Source organism: Ursus arctos, unplaced genomic scaffold (genome assembly GCF_023065955.2).
Source record: "Ursus arctos isolate Adak ecotype North America unplaced genomic scaffold, UrsArc2.0 scaffold_8, whole genome shotgun sequence".
NCBI lineage: Eukaryota > Metazoa > Chordata > Mammalia > Carnivora > Ursidae > Ursus > Ursus arctos.
Window position 1 is genome coordinate 78,875,834 of NW_026623100.1, and position 17,598 is coordinate 78,893,431.

Consider the following 17,598-nt stretch of genomic DNA (forward strand, 5'->3'; position numbering starts at 1 on the left):
ATTTCCTCTGTTCTTCAAATTACTTTGTTACGGAGACTTTTTATTTATTTACTTAGCTTATTTTGAAGATTGTATTTACTTATTTTCAGGAGAGAGCATGAGCGGGGGAGGGGGAGAGGGAGAGAGAATCTCAAGCAGACTTCCCGCTGAGCGCGGAGTCCCAAGCAGGGCCCGATCTCACAATTAGTTCAAGACTTCTAAGGATAAGTTTGACTTGCAGTTAGAAAAAACGACCAAGAGAAAACTGGACTGGCTGAGGATGCAGAAAACGCAGCTCCTACTATGGCCTCCCTCTCACAGATGACTTACCACATTCTTCCTTGTTTTCCTTTCCAGTGTAATAGGGATAGACTTATCCTTATCATCCTACAGATGGAGGTGAGAGCAAGGGCTTGATGTAACCATTTCTAGTTCTTCACACTGAAGCTGTATACACAGTCTTCAAGAAGAGTGCCTTCCTCAAACAGCATCACAGAATGTTTGAGTTAGAAGGGACCATTAAGTATAAATACACGCAAAAAGTGGCACCCATTGTTCCCCTTATTACGAACAGTTATACATGCTCATGGAAGCGTTTGGAAAATAGAGAAAAGTAGAAGAAAGAAATCATCTGCTTTCTCACTATCCAGATTCAACATCTTTCCAGTCATTTGTGTATTTTTAACTAGGATTGGAGTACATACTGTCTTGAACCCTAATTTTTTTGTTCAAGTAATATTTTATGTGAAAGTACACAATTACTCATCTGTGATATGATTTTTTTTCCCTACAAGGTGATATTTACTGACATGATATTTCTTTAAAAATACTAAAATGATGGGGGTGCCTGGGTGGCTCAGAGCATCTGACTCTTGGTTTCGGCTCAGGTCGTGATCTCATGGACTGTGGGACTGAGCCCTGCACTGGGCTCCACGCTCGGCAGGGAGTCTGCTTGAGATTTTCTCCCTCTGTCCCTGTCCCCTACCCGCCTGTCTCTCTTCCTCTCTAAAATAAATACATAAATCTTTTAGAAACTACTAAAATGATGAGTACCCTTACTGATAAAATTTTCTTTGTATCATTTGTTTCCCACAGGCGGTACTGCTGGGACAAACGGTGACATATTTTTAGGACTCAACTCACTGCAGAGAGTTCTGAGGCTGCTGGCAACTTCCAGAAAAGGGCACCACTTATACTTCCAGGAGCAGCACCCAAGGGTCACTGTTTCTCTGGGCTTTTACAGCACTACGTATTTTTAGATGCAGAAACTGAAGCCCAGAAAGGCAGAACGACCTCTCCGAGGCCAGACAATTACCTTGATAGAAAGGCACTCCAAGATTTTGAGAATCCCCCAATAAAAAAGAAAAGTCATACCTAAAATCAAGAGCAGCTCCTGAGCCCTTCCAAGAGCAAAGACAGGAATGAGACCTCTGCCCCCTCTGTTCACAATGTCATGAACAGTGTTACAGAATCTTGCTTCTCGCTCTTCACGCTTCTCATGGATATGGGTCCCGTAAGTAGATTCCTGAACGACACATTAGAAGTATGAGACGAAGACTGACGATTCCCAAAGAATACAGAAGTTAAACATCAATAAAATGCAGTGGCAAAGCGATTCATTTCCCCATTAACATGCCATTTACTTGAACACATTGTTCTAACACTAACTGAAAAGAAGAGCAAATAAAAATGTTAGAATTCAGATCTGGCTAAGAAATTTTTAGAAAAAGGAATCAGGAAAAAATTTAAAAATTTATCTTCCCTGTTCAAGATAATTCTTTATATTTTTTATTTTTTTTCTTTATATTTTTTAAACCATCTTGCTTTCCATGGATGGGAAAAAGGGTATTTCTCCCATCTCTGATAAATCAGAGCTTGTAAAACAGAAACAGATACTGTTTCTTATAGTTCTGTTTAAGAACATCCCTTAAACCTCACTGGGTGGGGCCCACTGGCCAGCAGCATGGGCGTCCCCGGGAGCCCGTCAGACGTGCTAAATCTCAGGCCCCAGCCCAGACCTAATGAATCCAAATCTGTATTTATTTATTTATTTTTTAAAGATTTTATTTATTTATTCGACAGAGATAGAGACAGCTAGCGAGAGAGGGAACACAAGCAGGGGGAGTGGGAGAGGAAGAAGCAGGCTCATAGCGGAAGAGCCTGATGTGGGGCTCGATCCCATAACGCCGGGATCACGCCCTGAGCCGAAGGCAGATGCTTAACCGCTGTGCCACCCAGGCGCCCCCCAAATCTGTATTTAAACAATATGGCCAGATGATTCATACGCAACATCAAAGTTTGAGAAGCACTGCTCTAAAGTACCAGGTATAATGAAAATAACTGTTCTCTGAGGGTTAAAAAAAAAACAACCACCCATAAAACTTCCCTTAAATCAATTTCAATGCAGGGTACCATTAGCTGAGTGAAAATGAATTCCTTTCTATGTTGCTCAGGGACAGCAATATGCCACGGTCTCTCATACTTGGGCGGTTGGGGCATGTTATAGGTGATGAGGGACAGACAGACAGTTCTTCAGCCTTGAACTAAATTTACTGATATTCTTCTATATACCATAGGCCCAAAAGCTCTCTATCCTAATCCCTCACTGTCACCAATACACATTTATTAACTTGTTCCTCATCAACCAACACCCCACCCCTCACCAAAAGCTCTGTACAGTTAACAATTGTTTTTTTATTCTCCTGTGACTTGCAAACTAGAAGGCAGCTAAACACAATCATATAAAGTTAGTGGTGTAACAAACTGAAAGACAGTAACCATGCAAAGGCAGTGGGGTCACACCATTTCTTAACCGCTGTGCCACCCAGGCGCCCCCTGATCACACCATTTCTATACAACATTAAGATGTTCTATGAATTTGGGGTAATTCCCTTAGACGAAAATACTTAGGAGGTGTCCTATCATCCCTGATACGAGACTAGAGTTAACACACTGAACAGAAAGAAGGTGGAGCTGCACTAGGAGAAGCAAAAAAAAATGAATTAAAAAAACTACTAGCAGCACCTGGGGGGCTCAGTCGGGTGAGTGTCTGCCTTCAGCTCAGGTCATGATCCCAGGCTCCTGGGATCGAGCCCTGCAGCGGGCTTCCTGAAGAGCGGGGAGTCTGCTTCTCCCTCTCCCTCTGCCCCTCTCCCTGCTGTGCTTTCTCTTGCCCTTGCTCTCTCTCTCTCTCTCTCAAATAAATACAATCTTAAAAAAATAAATAAAAATAAATTTAAAAAAACTAGTACATTTAACATCTGATAACATATATTACGGAAATGAGATCATAATATTTTTTCCCCACTAGAAAAAATCCTGCTTACATTACGGTAATTAAAACATACTGCACTAATACTTACAATAATAAGAATATCAGGTTTAATATTAGGAATTTCAGCTGCCATTAAGTGTCTGTCTTCTTGTCTTGAGAAATCACCTGTGTACAAGAGCTGTGAAAAAGATAAAGCTAGAAAATTAGGATTTTGGAAAGTTTTGTTTTACTAGTGAAGATATCTAGCTCCCAAAATCTGAAGGTGAAGTTCAATAGAAAAAACAGCCCACAACTGATGAAATTTAGGTGCAATACTTATGTCTAATTCAAAGTGAGTATCTCAGTGCAGTTATATAAACTGTCCGGTGTTTCAATTATTCACTCTAATTTGGGGGAATGATACGTTCCCAGATGCACGCAGCACAGACAACCTGTGTATTAATAAACTTGAGAAATGCTCTGAACACTTGAGACAAAAAGGGCATGAGCGGGAAAGAAATCTACTAAGGTATATGGAAAAACCATCTAAAGTAGAAGACAAATTTCACATGAGAATTCAGAGCTGCGCTTGTGCTATTTCTGCTTATTTTTTGTGCCTCTGAGCAAACAGTAAGGATAAATGATTTAGCAATACTTAGTACAACTCGATGTGTAAACATTTCAAATCAATGAGCGGCTGCTAACAATGCAGGACAACATTATGCCAGAGCACTGCTTCTCAGCTCTGCCTTCACATAGGAATCACCTAGAAAACTTAAAAAGGAAAAAAAAAAAGGCCAAGGCCACACCCTCAGAGTTTGAGTCGATGACTATTTTTAAACAGGGTCCCTAAGTGACTCCAACGTGCAGCAGAGGTAAGAGCTGGTGCTGTCATCCCTCTGTGTTTTACAAGGATGGTGATAAAGATCCGTTCTGATTAACACCTATCACTCGTGCAGCTCCCGCCCCTTGTTCAGGGGCTGCCCCGTGAATCCCAGAACACCAAGACGACGGGAATGCCCAATCAGGGTTTAATGTGAAATACGTACAGCCACAAAGAAAGCTCCGCCCTCATCATTTTTCTAAAGGACCCTGGAAAGGAAATCAGTCCTATGGTACTGTGAAGGAACTTTAGTCTTTTGAGATTACTTTACTCTTTCTAATCTTGATACAGGAAGTCTTACCGTGGGGGTATGAACTGTGATATTTAAAAGGAAAAAGCCATCAACTTAATTTTATCCTACGTCTCAGTGCTTAGACACCTCGCAAGTCTTAGGGAATTTCCGTTAGTGTCACCTGGGGGCACAAAGCTCTGCACGATTTCTCCTGGGAGGAAGCTACCAGAGCAAGAGTACCTTCACGCCCGCGATCTCAATCATGAACATGGCAGCTCCTAGAACGTGGCCTGCGTGGTAACACCAAAACTTGATTCCTGCAACTTCTTTAACTTCATGGAAGTTGATGGTTTCAATTTTGTCCATGCTCTCTTCCAGGTCCGTCTCTGTATACAGCATGTCGTCTGCTGATATATTACTAAATATTTAAAGAGGCCAACACAAAAAAATTAAGGGTAAGATTTTTTAAAACTCTTTGAACTCAGAGACTGGCTGTGAATGAAATGTGAACAAAACAGCCACAAAGCTGTTTCACTGTATGGATTACATTACTTAGACTCTCTTGGACATTTTGTGTATTTTTTTTACTCAGAAATTATAATAAATAAAAACATTTGGTGTGTACAGCTACAAAGCATGATTTTAAGCAAAGTACATAGTAAATTAAAGCACAGTACTCTCATGATAGTATTTCTCAATGTTTTTCTGCCCCAACACTCCTGAGAGAGAAACTCGCTCATATACTCACACACACCGAACCACAGCAGAGTTTCCCATCAGGATGGGAAAAGATTTCTCTACAAAGTGTAGTGTAAGTTTTCTCCTGAAAATTATGCTAATGTACTTCCAAAAAGTAACAGGGAGTGGTGGTTAAGGCCACAGACTCTGGTACCAGGTTGCCTGGGTCCAAATCCCAGCTTTGTCTCTTACCAGGATCATCACAGACAAATCACCTAACCTCTGTGTGTCTCAGTCTGATCACCTGTAAAATGGGGTTCATAACAGAACCTACATCACGAAGTCGAGATGAAGATGAGTTAACATGTTGAGAAGCGAGGACTGTGTCTGCACCTGGTTAGCATTATTTAAGAGGTAAGCAATTTGACTACTACGGGTAACTCTTCCATTCTTTTACATTTATATGTGAAGAATAACAAATTGCCTCTTAGCTGCTTTTGGAATATAGAAATAAAACAGTAAACTTTTGAAAGCTAATAATTTATGCCGTAGGTATCATAAAAATGCTTCTAACTTTTCTGATTATCCTCTTACAACTGGGAAAAAATCCTCAGGAAACTTTTTCATTTAGGATAGTAATTTGCTTTGAGCAAATAATCTAAAATAAGATTTCAGTATATATCACTGTATCATGTACTTGACCTTAAATTTTAATAAAATCATAAAATTCTGTTTCTAAAATATTGTTATCATACCTTGTAATTCACCTAAATTACAAAGATTTAAGGATGTAAAAACTTCATAAAGACTTTACGGTCAGGAAGGTGCTGGGTACATGACCGGTATTTGAGGAGCTGATACTGAATGACAAATTAATGACATCCTTGTGAATAAAAAGAGTGTCTCACTTCCAAACACAAAAGGGTCCATATCTTGAACTACATGTATTCTGTAGAAGCAAATTCCTATAGAAATCTAACAGGGCAATTTACCTGACTTTGACATAATCTGAAAGAAGCCATCTATAAATAGCTTTTGTAGCATGAGTCATAAATGTTCTTCCTTTGAAACTGGTCTTCTGTAGAAACCAGGGCAAAGCTCCACAGTGATCCAAATGGAAACTTAAAAGGAAACGAAAAGATTTTGTCAATTCTTAAAATACTATCCATCATATACTATATGAAATGAAACTGTTGCTCACTGTACAGAAAAGTTCTATGTAACAGTTGCATATGGCTACTTTCAGAGCACCAAGGGTAGGCTACATGCAGAGGGAAGGAAGAGAGCACCCAGTTCTGCAGAGCTGGAGGCAGGGTGATCCCAAGACCCAGATCATCACCTGAGCTGAAACCAAGAGTCAGAAGCTCAACCGACTGTTCCTGTTCTTTTTGTTTCTATTTCATTGATTTCTGCTCTAATCTTTATTAATTCTCTTCTCCTGCTGGGTTTAGGCTTTATCTGCTGTTCTTTCTCTAGCTCCTTTAAGTGTAAGATAAGGTTGTGTATTTGAGACCTTTCTTGTTTCTTGAGAAAGGCTTGTATTGCTACATACTTCCCTCTTAGGACCACCTTTGCTGTATCCCAAAGGTTTTCAACAGTTGTGTTTTCATTTTCATTTGTTTCCATGAATTTTTTTTTAATTCTTCTTTAATTTCCTGGTTGACCCATTCATTCATTAGTAGGATGCTCTTTAGCCTCTATCTATTTGAGTTCTTTCCAAATTTCCTCTTGTGATTGAGTTCCAGTTTCAAAGCATTGTGGTCTGAAAATATTCAGGTAAGGATTCCAATCTTTTGATACTGGTTGAGACCTGATTTGTGACTCAGTATGTGATCTACTCTGGAAAATGTTCCCTGTGCACCCGAGAAGAATGTGTATTCTGTTGCTTTAGGATGGAATGCTCTGAATATATCTGTGAAGTCCATCCAGTCCAGTGTGTCATTCAAAGCCCTTGTTTCCTTGTTGATCTTCTGCGTAGATGATCTGTCCATTGCAGTGAGTGGGGTGTTAAAGTCCCCTACTATTATTATTATTGATGTGTTTCTTTAATTTTGTTATTAATTGGTTTATATAATTGGCTGATCCCATGTTAGGGGCATAAATATTTACAATTGTTAGATCTTCTTGTTGGATAGAATCTTTAAGTATGATATAGTGTCCTTTCTCATCTCTTATTACAGTCTTTGGTTTAAAATCTAATTTGTGTGAAATAAGGATCACCACCCCAGCTTAGAATAGATCAACAAAACTAGGAGCTGCTTCTTCGAAAGAATTAATAAGATCGATAAACTACTGGCCAGACTAATCAGAAAGGAAAGAAAAGAAAAGAAAAGAAAAGAAAAGAAAAGAAAAGAAAAGAAAAGGACCCAAATAAATAAAATCATGAATGAGAGATTACAACCAACACCGAAGAAATACAATTATAAGAACATATTATGAGCAACTATATGCCAATAAATTAGGCAATCTGGAAGAAATGGATCCATTCCTAGAGATGTATAAACTACCAAAACTGAAACAGAAAGAAATAGAAAACCTGAACAGACCCATAATCAGAAAGGAAATTGAAGCAGTCATCAAAAATCTCCCAACGAACAAGAGTCCAGGGCCAGAGGGCTTCCCAGGGGAATTCTACCAAACATTTAAAGAAGAATGAATACCTATTCTTCTGAATCTATTTCAAAAAATAGAAATGGAAGGAAAACTTCTGAACTCTTTATGAGGCCAGCATTACCTTGATCCCAAAATCAGGCAAAGACCCCACCAAAAAGGAGAATTACAGACCAACATCCCTGATGAATATGGATGCAAAAATTCTCACCAACATACTAGCCAATAGGATCCAACAGTACATTAAAAGGATTATTCACCACGACCAAGTGGGATTTATTCCTGGGCTGCAAGGGTGGTTCAACACCCACAAATCAATCAATGTGATATACCACATTAATAAAATAAAGGACAAGAATCATATGATCCTCTCGATAGATGCAGAAAAAGCACGTAACAAAGTACAGCATTCTGTCCTGATTAAAACTCTTCAAGTGTAGGGCTAGAGGGAACATACCTCAATCTCATAAAAGCCATCTATGAAAAGCCCGCAGTGAATATCATGCTCAATGGGGAAAAACTGAGAGCTTTTCTCCTAAGGTCAGGAACACGGCAGGGATGTCCTTCTCTCCACTGTTGTTCAACATAGTACTAGAAGTCCTAGCCTCAGCAACCAGAAGACAAGAAGAAATAAACAGCATCTGAAGTGGCAAAGAATTCCAACTCTCACTCTAAGCAGATGACATAACCTTTTATGTGGAAAACCCACAAGATTCCACCCCAAATTGTTAGAACTCATACAGGAACTCAGCAACGTGGCAGGATATAAAATCAATGCAAAGAAATCAGTTGCATTTCTATACGCTAACAATGAGACAGAAGAAAGAGAAGTTAAGGAGTCGATCCTGTTTACGATTGCACCCAAAACCATAAGATGCCTAGGAACAAACCTAACCAAAGGGGCAAAGGAGCTGTACCCAGAAAACTATAGAATACTCATGAAAGAAATTGAGGACGACATAAAGAAATGGAAAAACATTCCATGCTTATGGACTGGAAGAACAAATATTGGTTTTTGTTTTTTTGGTTTTTTTTTAAAGATTTTATTTATTTGACAGCCAGTGAGAGAGGGAACACAAGCAGGGGGAGTGGGAGAGGAGGAAGCAGGCTCCCAGCAAAGGAGCCTGATGTGGGGCTTGATCCCAGCACTCTGGGATCACTCCCTGAGCCAAAGGCAGACGCTTAACGACTGAGCCACCCAGGCGCCCCAGAACAAATATTGTTAAAAGGTCTATGCTACCTAGAGCAATCTGAAAATTCAATGCAATAGGATTGTATGGAACTGGAAAAGATGCCAAATAGCCAAAGGAATATTGAAAAAGAAACCAAACTATCCCGGACTTCAAGTTCTATCACAAAACTGTAATCATCAAGACAGTATGGTACTGGCACAAAAACAGACACATAGATCAATGGAACAGAATAGAGAACCCAGAAATGGACCCTCAAATCTATGGTCAACTAATCTTCAACAAAGCAGAAAACAATATCCAATGGAAAAGGACAGTCTCTTCAACAAATGGTGTCGGGAAAATTGGACAACCACATGCAGAAGAATGAAACTGGACCATTTCCTTACACCATACACAAAAATAGACTCAAAATGGACGAAAGACCTAAATGTGAGACAGGAAGCCATCAGAATCCTAGAGGAGAACACAGGCAGCAACATCTTCGACCTTGCAGTAACTTCTTACTAGACACGTCTCCAAGGCAAGGGAAACAAAGGCAAAAATGAACTACTGGGATTTCATCAAGATAAAAAGCTTTTGTACAACAAAGGAAACAGTCAACAAAACCAGAAGGCAACTGACAGAACAGGAGAAGATATTTGCAAATGTCTTATCAGATAAAGGGCTAGTATCCAAAATCAATAAAGAACTTACCAAACTCAAACCCAAAGAATAATCCAATCAAGACAAGGGAAAAAACCATGAACAAACATTTCTCCAAAGAAGACATACACATGGACAACAGACACATGAAAAAATGCTCAACATCACTTGGCATCAGGGGGTGATCAAAACCACAATGAGATACCACCTCACACTGGTCAGAATGGCTAAAATTACCAAGTCAGGAAACGACAGGTGTTGGTGAGGATGTGGAGAAAGGGGAACCCTCTTACACAGCTGGTGGGAATGCAAACTGGTACAGCCACTCTGGAAAACAGTATGGAGGTTCCTCAAAAAGTTGAAAATAGAGCTACCCTATGACCCAGCAATTGCACTACTAGGGATTTACCCCAAAAATACAAATGTAGTGATCTGAAGGGGCATTTGCACCCCAAAGTTTATAGCAGCAATGTCCACAACAGCCAAACTATGGAAAGAGCCCAGATGGCCATCAACAGAGGGATGGATAAGAAGATGTGGTATAATATATACAATAGAATACTACTGAGCCATCAAAAAAATGAAATCTTGCCATTTGCATTGACGTGGATGGAAATAGAAGGTATTATGCTAAGGGAAATAAGTCAATCAGAGAAAGAATTATATGATCTCACTCATATGTGGAATTTAAGAAACAAAACTGAGGAGCATAGGGAAAGAGAGGAAAAAATAAAACAAGACGGAATCAGAGAGGGAGACAAACCATAAGAGACTCTTAATCACAGGAAACAAACTGAGGGTTGCTGGAGGGGAGGGATGGGGTAACTGGGTGATGGACATTAAGGAGGACACGTGATATAATGAGCACTGGATATTATGTAAGACTGATGAATTATTGACCTCTACCTCTGAAACTAATAATACATTATAGGCCAATTAATTGAATTTAAGTTAATTTTTAAAAAAGCTCTATTGATACAAATAATATTGAAGAAATAGGTATTGGTTCCTCTGAGATTGTAGTATCTTAATGGATATACATTAACATTTTATGAGGAAGTTGAATTCCATTTAATTGGAAATTGCTATTGCTTCAAACATCAGTGCAATGCAATACTCTTTGATTTTAAGAACTGTTTTAACAGAGTTCTCGAATACAGTTTTTACAGTTTTTAACAGTTTTTGAAATATGAAAGAAACAGACAACAGTGTGCAAGACTGTCTTTTTATAAGAAAGCCTTGCCAAATGTCCACCCAAGGGGACATAGTTTTTCAAACCGAGAAAAATGTTGCAATGAAAGAATATATTTTAGGAAAAAACCAAACAAAACACTAAAGCTTTACCTTTGGAAAATAAATGCTGGCAAATGGCCCAAAAAAAAAAAAGAAGCAGCAGCTCAACCAACTGAGCCACTGTGGCACCCCTAAAATTATTTTTATTAAGCATCCCACTCTTGGTTTTTTTTTTTTTGACAGAGAGAGAGGCAGCGAGAGAGGGTACACAAGCAGGGGGAGTGGGAGAGGGAGAAGCAGAGAAGCAGGCTTCCCGCTGAGCAGGCAGCCTAATGCAGGGCTCGATCCCAGAATGCTGGGATCATGACCTGAGGCGACGGCAGACGCTTAACAACTGAGCCACTCAGGCATCCCTCCACTCTTGGTTTTGGCTCAGGTCATCATCTTGGGGTTGTGGGATCAGCTCCATGCTCTGTGGGGGAGTCTGCTGGAGATTCTCTTTCCCTCTCTCAGCCCCTACCCCCCCACTCTCAAGCGTTCTCTCTAAATAAATAAATAAATCTTTAAATTTTTTTTTTTTTATTAAGTAAACTCTACCCTCAATGTGGGACTCAAACTCACAACCCCGAGATCAACAGTTGCATGGTCTGCCAACTGAGCCAGCCAAGTGTCTCAGAAAATACTCTTTTAAAACACCGGAATTTTAAAAACTGATAATGATCTTTATAGTAAAAGCTCTTGAAAAACAGTGTCGTTAATAAAGAAAATAACTTACTGACTAATTAACAGGAGATCAATCTCAGCTGGGTCAATTAAATCAATATAAGGAAGAGCATCCATTCCTTCTAGGCCAGGGTGGATCCCACAGTCCAACTGAAAGACACAGAAAAAAAGGATCACAATCTCCTACACATTTGATTAACACTTACTTAACTGACAATATTTATAACAAATCCATCACACACATAATCAAGATGGGCTGTATACACTAACATCTGCAATGCAATTCTTATTAAACATTTCCAACTTAAAAAAAAGTTTTATTTATTTATTTGATAGAGAGCGAGCGAGCAAGAGAGCACATGAGCAGGGACAGAGGGAGAGGGAAAAGCAGATTCCCCGGCTGAGCAGGGAGCCCGACGTGGGGCTCAATCCCAGGACCCTGGCTGGGATCATGACCTGAGCCAAAGGCAGGCGTTCAACCGACTGAGCCACCCAGGCGCCCCTTATTAAACATTTCAAATATGCCATTAACAATTCTAACTTCCCAAACAAATATAAAATACAGCTCACACTTAAGTCACAGGATACAAGATAAAAGACACCTTCTTTTCAGCTAGCCTTCCTGGTCACTCTAACAATGCGTGAACTCTCTTTGAAAAACTCTGATATCAGAAGATGGTGGGCATTTTAGGTTTACAGATTCACTACTCCTGTATCTGGCTACAGGGAGAAGACCGTAATCAGAAATGGGAAACTTACCAGAATAGGGCAACTGAAGTATTTTAAGGTGTTGGGGACGGAATTCTTAAAGTCCGACATTAATGAGTTACCTTTCATTTTGGGGGCATTACTAGCACATTAATACAATAAATGAGGAAAAAGACGCAATATCTGACACATGCCTGTTCCTGAATGACTGGGAGAAGTAGAGAAGTGGAACCACAGGAATACGATGAGCCAACGAAGTGCCTTTCTAGTGAGGACTATGTAAATCATCTCTTCTAACCCCTCTGTCTTTCAGGCAAGGAAATGGGCTTAGAGGAACTCTAGACTGCCTTGCCCAAGGTCAGGGGCCCTGATGCAAACTTAGGTATCTAAGCTGCCGAACCAGGGCTCTGTCATCCCAGGCTGCATGGGCGTGGCTGGAGCTCTGCGTGGGTTCGGGCACTTAGTTCCTTGGCTCTCTTCCATTGCGCAGTGGCAGGGCCAGGGGGAGGGGGCAGTTAGGTTGGCTCAACCCTCCAAGAGTGGAAAAGGGACCTTGAAGAAGCAATAGTTCAGGAGACCCGGCCGACAGTTTTACAATCTTAGAATACATCTTCTCAGTTTAATGTTCTGTCAAATTACTAAGTCAAAGAGTATTATTACTTATTCACATTAATGTTGCACAGCACAGACATGCACTAACTATGACATTTTCTGGAAGTTAAACACAGAACTACAGTACCAGAAAAGATGTAACCCCCAATGCAGACAGAGCCATACTATTATCCTAACTAAAAAATAATCACCATTATTTTTCTTCCTTTGAACTCCAGGATAATACATGATCTTCCTACTTCTTGCCCGGCTCCACTGCAAACATACAAGGGGAGAAGAAAAGATGATTAAAAGCAATCAAAATCAAGCCCAATAAATCCAAGCTTTTTTACAACTTAAATTATGCTCCACTGATGACAGCACTTATGGGAGGCAGGTAAGAGTTCAAGAAACTTACAAAGATAGGGAAGAACAGTGTCAACATGGGAAAGGATGGAAAGTGACCCTTGGGAGTTGAGGCATTTTGCAGCTGCTAAGATGGTGAGAGCGGATGGTACAGATACAAGAAGCCCAAGGTTAAGTTCAACCTTCTGAAGGTTAGGGTTAAGTCATGATGTAATAGAAATCTTGCCGTTAGGTAGATTATGGGCTCCTACTTCCAGGATCAGCACTTAAGTGTAAACCCATAAGCACTTCAAATTCTTTCATTGTGTTCACAGCATAATATGTATTTACATTTTACATTAAAGCTTAAATTTAAATAGACTTCTTTTTATTCACAGTTGCGCATCTCAGTCCCTTTGCCCTCCAACTTGTTATTCCAGGATACTGGATGCCAAGTACTTCAACAATTTTCCTTTCTTCTTAAATGAATAAAACAGCTTTAATTTCCAATAATCACAAGATGCACTTGAAGCTAAACCTCACTGGTTTTTCCAGTCCCTCACCTTCTCTGATGTCTTTTCCCACCCATCCCAGGTAACATTTCACTCGCTCATTCGACACCAAGCACTGTACTGTTGGTGCCTAACATATGGAAATGCCTAGTACCTGGACCATGATCTCAAGGAACTCGGTCCACTTCCTAGGAGACACACATGAGATGGCTCTATCCGCAAACGGAGATCCTAGCGCAGAGTGAGATGTCGATAAAGAAAATCGAACAACCGTGGTGCCGCCGTGAATTCCTGCCTCCCACTTTCACTGGCCCACAAGGCAACCTCCTAAGTGTCCCTAGCTCAATTTTCTCTCTTTCTCTTCTCGGCTATTTCAAACTTTGTCCCCATTTCGCATGCTATCTTCCTCTTCACTGGAGGCGAGGGCCTTCTGTGCATCAAAAAATACACAGCTCATGTTTGCCAGTTTTCTCAACTTCACTTACCAACCCACCAACATCGTGTCTCCCTCCATTTTTCCCATAGCAATAGAACAGAGCTCTCTTTCTGTCCGAGGCCGAGCTTGTCACCAAGGTTCTCCACTCTACACACTCCATCCTCCTGATTACCTGGATACCGCTGCCTCACCGACCTGCCCTTCCCATCTCCTTTAGCATCACAACTGAGACGTGCTATAGCGTTCTCGCCCGAAACGTAAAATCCCTCCATTCTAATTTCCGTTATTCCTTTCCCCAGCCACCTCCTATAAGAGAGCTGTGCTCACTCCCTGCTGCTGGCTCCTCACCTCCTCTCACTCAATTCACCGCAAGCCGGCTTCTGCCAACCTCTCTTCTGGAACCGTACTTGCAACGTGGTTCTGTGCTAAGAGCAAATAGCCTTTCCTGTCCTTCTCTTGTTCTCTCAGCAGCCCGTCACCCCTCACCACTCAAGCCCTCTTTGAGTGCTTCTCCCTTGACATTTCTGAGTCACGCTCTCATCTGTCTCCCTGGTTTCCCCTGGAGTTTCCTTCGCACTCAGACGCCTCTGCCCACACTTCAAATGCTGGTATGGCAAGGGGCTCTCCTTGGCCCACTTCTCAGGCTTTGTGACCTTCAGTCTCACATTTTTGACATGCTGATGACTTTCCAAGTTTGTATCTGTCCCAGATAGTTCTTCCGAATTCCAGAATTCTAAAATACACTTGGCATTTAGGTATTTCTTCTGGGCTATCACACAGGCACCTTATATTCAAATATGCCAAACTAGGTTTCACCACAAGTCCCTTACACTTGCCCTTCTCCTGGAATATCCCTCAGATGGTGACATGTTGGCTCCTTTGTATCATCTGGCTCTCAGTCCAAACGTCTCCTTTGAGGCCTCCTCTTGACTACCTTTTCTCGTTTGCCCTTCACACAACTCTATCATAACTACATGACGATACTCCACCTATCTGTGGTTTGTTCCTCACTACGAAGGCGCCGTACGAGCAGAGCCATTGTCCATTTTGTTCGCTAATAGCTGCAGCACCTGATATGCAAGAAATCTCAAGAAATACTTACTAAATGACTAAAAACTCCCAAACTACAGACCTTGGAAACATTATGCTAAGTGAAAGAAGCTGAAGCCAGGTCACAAAAGGTTACATATTATATGATCTCGTTTAAGGGAAACGTCCAGAATAGGCAAATCTGTAGAGAACGAAAGAAGATTAGTGGTACTGGGGTGCTTCCCCAGAGGCTGGGGAAGTTGGGGGGGGGGAAATGGGAGTGACTGCTGATGGGTACAGGCTTTTTTTCTGGAACGACGAAAATGTTCTGGGATTAGATAGTGGTGATGGTTGCAGAAGTCAGTGAATATACTAGAAATCACTGAATTGTACACTTTTAATGAGTTGTATGGTATGTAAATTATATTTCAATACAGCTGTTATAAAACAATAGAACTCCCAAATTTATCCCAGACCTGCCCCAGCTCCTGTACTGCTCGAGTGAATAACATGACCATTTACCAGTTGCTCCACCTACGACTCCAGGACATCCTAACATTCCTCTCCACAACTGCTCCTTCCAATACATCTGATGAGCCACAAAACTGTAAAGACTTCACTTCCTTACTCTCTGAAACCTACTTCTTTCCAACTCACTGATGTTCATTTCATTCCTTCCGAGCTCTATTTTATGCCGCAATTTTTTCAATTATATCCTCCTGGATTCCCACCACCGAACGCACTCTTACTCATCTGCTACACTGCTGATAGGAGTGCTCTTCCTAAACAGTTCCCACCATATCCCATCGATGCTTAAAACCTTCATTGGCTCCCTAGAACTGACATGATAAATGCCTAAACTCCTTAGTATGTATACAAGCTGGTCCCTGACAGCCTCTCCCACTTCATCTAGTAATCTTTCAGCCACAGCCACGAGGAAACCAGTCACAAACTGTGACCACTCTCATTTTCCCATGTGCCACTTCTGCTGCCTGGAACATCCTTGTCCTACACTTGACCTGTCTTTAATTCCTACTTATTCTTTAAGGCTCAGGTCATGCACTGTGTTTTCCAGGATGCAGAAACTCGCCTTCACAACTTGTTAGAAATCCCTTTTCCATAACTCTGCCAGCACTCAGTGCATGTCTATCTGTATGCATACTTCTAACATACCATTTACTGAGCACCTACTATGATCCTCATAAGTGTGGCCATATTATTTTCACATGAAGAAATGGGTTCAGGGAAGTTGCTGTCCTAGCAAGTGAAAGAGTAGGGACTGATTTCCACATCTGTCCCCAAAGTAAGTGTCTCCTATTATTCCAAACTGTCTCTCCAGAACTTTTCACTTTGCACTGCAATTCCTTCCGAAAGGGTGATTTCAGTTAACTCGGCGCTGTCTTATTTGCATCTCCAGTGCCTAGTGTGGTGCGGGACACTTGCTCAGTGTTTGCTGAACACCAGAAGAGAGGGCAAGTGTGAACTAAGCAGTGGGAAACTTGTGTTAGGTCCCCAGCAGGTGCTCAACTAGACCTTACTGAATGGATGTGCAGATACTGTCCACCATGCACAAGTGAATGAGATGCTAACTTATATCTAAATATATGTTTGTGAATTCAAATTGCTCCTCGACAGGAAAAAGTTCTCCACAATTCTGTTTCCCCCACTAAGCAGCATTCCAGATCTGTAAAGTGTTTCTCTGGCAGAAGACCATCTCCACCGAAAGACAAGCCTTCTCGTGGACAATCAAGGGCTGAGTTTTTGTCCTTAGCATCTCTGCTCTTTGCCCTCTCCTTCTACCTTCCTTATTCTGACAAGGTCTGAAGTCAGAACGTCAAAACTCATAGCTAATTGATTCCCTCTTTCACATCTTGGCAAATGTCAAGTCCTGGAGGAAATAATAAACAGATTTCTTCTTCTTCACACCGCCACAGCCTAACTCGGGTCCTCCTCTCATTCTGCCGCCATCAGCATCACCGTTTCCCCCAGGGCTTGCCACTCTTTAGCGCCTAGGAAAGCGCCCAGCGGCCCAAAGACATTTTTCTCCCGCCCCCAACAACATCCTCTCCCGAGATTGAAGAAAAAAGCCAAGTCTCATTCAACCTAGCAGGCCCGTTCCGATCCACGGTTCTCCAAACCCCTTCAGCCTGAGAGGCCTGGCGGGCACCTGCGGACCAAGGGGCCGGCTCCCGAGGCCTGCCGGAGACGGGGGCGACCTCGGAGGCCAACCATCCGGCCACCCCGCCTCGCCTCTCACAGCCCGTGGCTTCATTCCCTCTCTCGCTGGGCCCTTACAGGGGTCGGATCAGCAGCTGGTCACTTTCCTCAGCAGGAATCGCAGACATCTCGGGAGTCTGAAGGCGAAGCTGGGGTGAGGAGCAGGTCGCGGGAGTCTTCCTAAATGAAAAGCAAAGCCACGGGGAACCAATGGTAGAAAAAAATCCATCCACCAAGAGCACAGCTTCCGGCACTCTGGCGCCCGCGACACTAGGCTCCTCCCCTCAACTTCCGGTCGCAGCCGCTGGGGCGCGAGGTTCCACCCCCAGCGGCG

The 17,598-nt window shown here is 41.8% G+C and overlaps 1 protein-coding gene across 2 annotated transcripts in view; it reads right to left on the minus strand.

The window, feature by feature from the left end:
- Nucleotides 1–17,563, minus strand: part of CPSF3 (cleavage and polyadenylation specific factor 3) — a 43,104-nt gene extending 25,541 nt beyond the window's left edge. The window contains exons 1-7 of one of the 2 annotated variants that reach the window (XM_026518626.4): nucleotides 17,343–17,563; nucleotides 12,938–13,001; nucleotides 11,479–11,576; nucleotides 6,018–6,146; nucleotides 4,588–4,765; nucleotides 3,342–3,431; nucleotides 1,354–1,504 (exon numbers count right to left, since the gene is read on the minus strand). In XM_026518626.4, coding sequence (XP_026374411.1) covers nucleotides 1,354–1,504; nucleotides 3,342–3,431; nucleotides 4,588–4,765; nucleotides 6,018–6,146; nucleotides 11,479–11,576; nucleotides 12,938–13,001; nucleotides 17,343–17,392 — 760 coding nt within the window. In that variant the 5' untranslated portion in view covers nucleotides 17,393–17,563. Of the gene's footprint in view, nucleotides 1–1,353; nucleotides 1,505–3,341; nucleotides 3,432–4,587; nucleotides 4,766–6,017; nucleotides 6,147–11,478; nucleotides 11,577–12,937; nucleotides 13,002–17,342 lie in introns of those variants that run through there. The other variant, XM_026518628.4, reaches the window with a different exon arrangement.
- Between the last annotated feature and the right edge of the window lie 35 nt (nucleotides 17,564–17,598).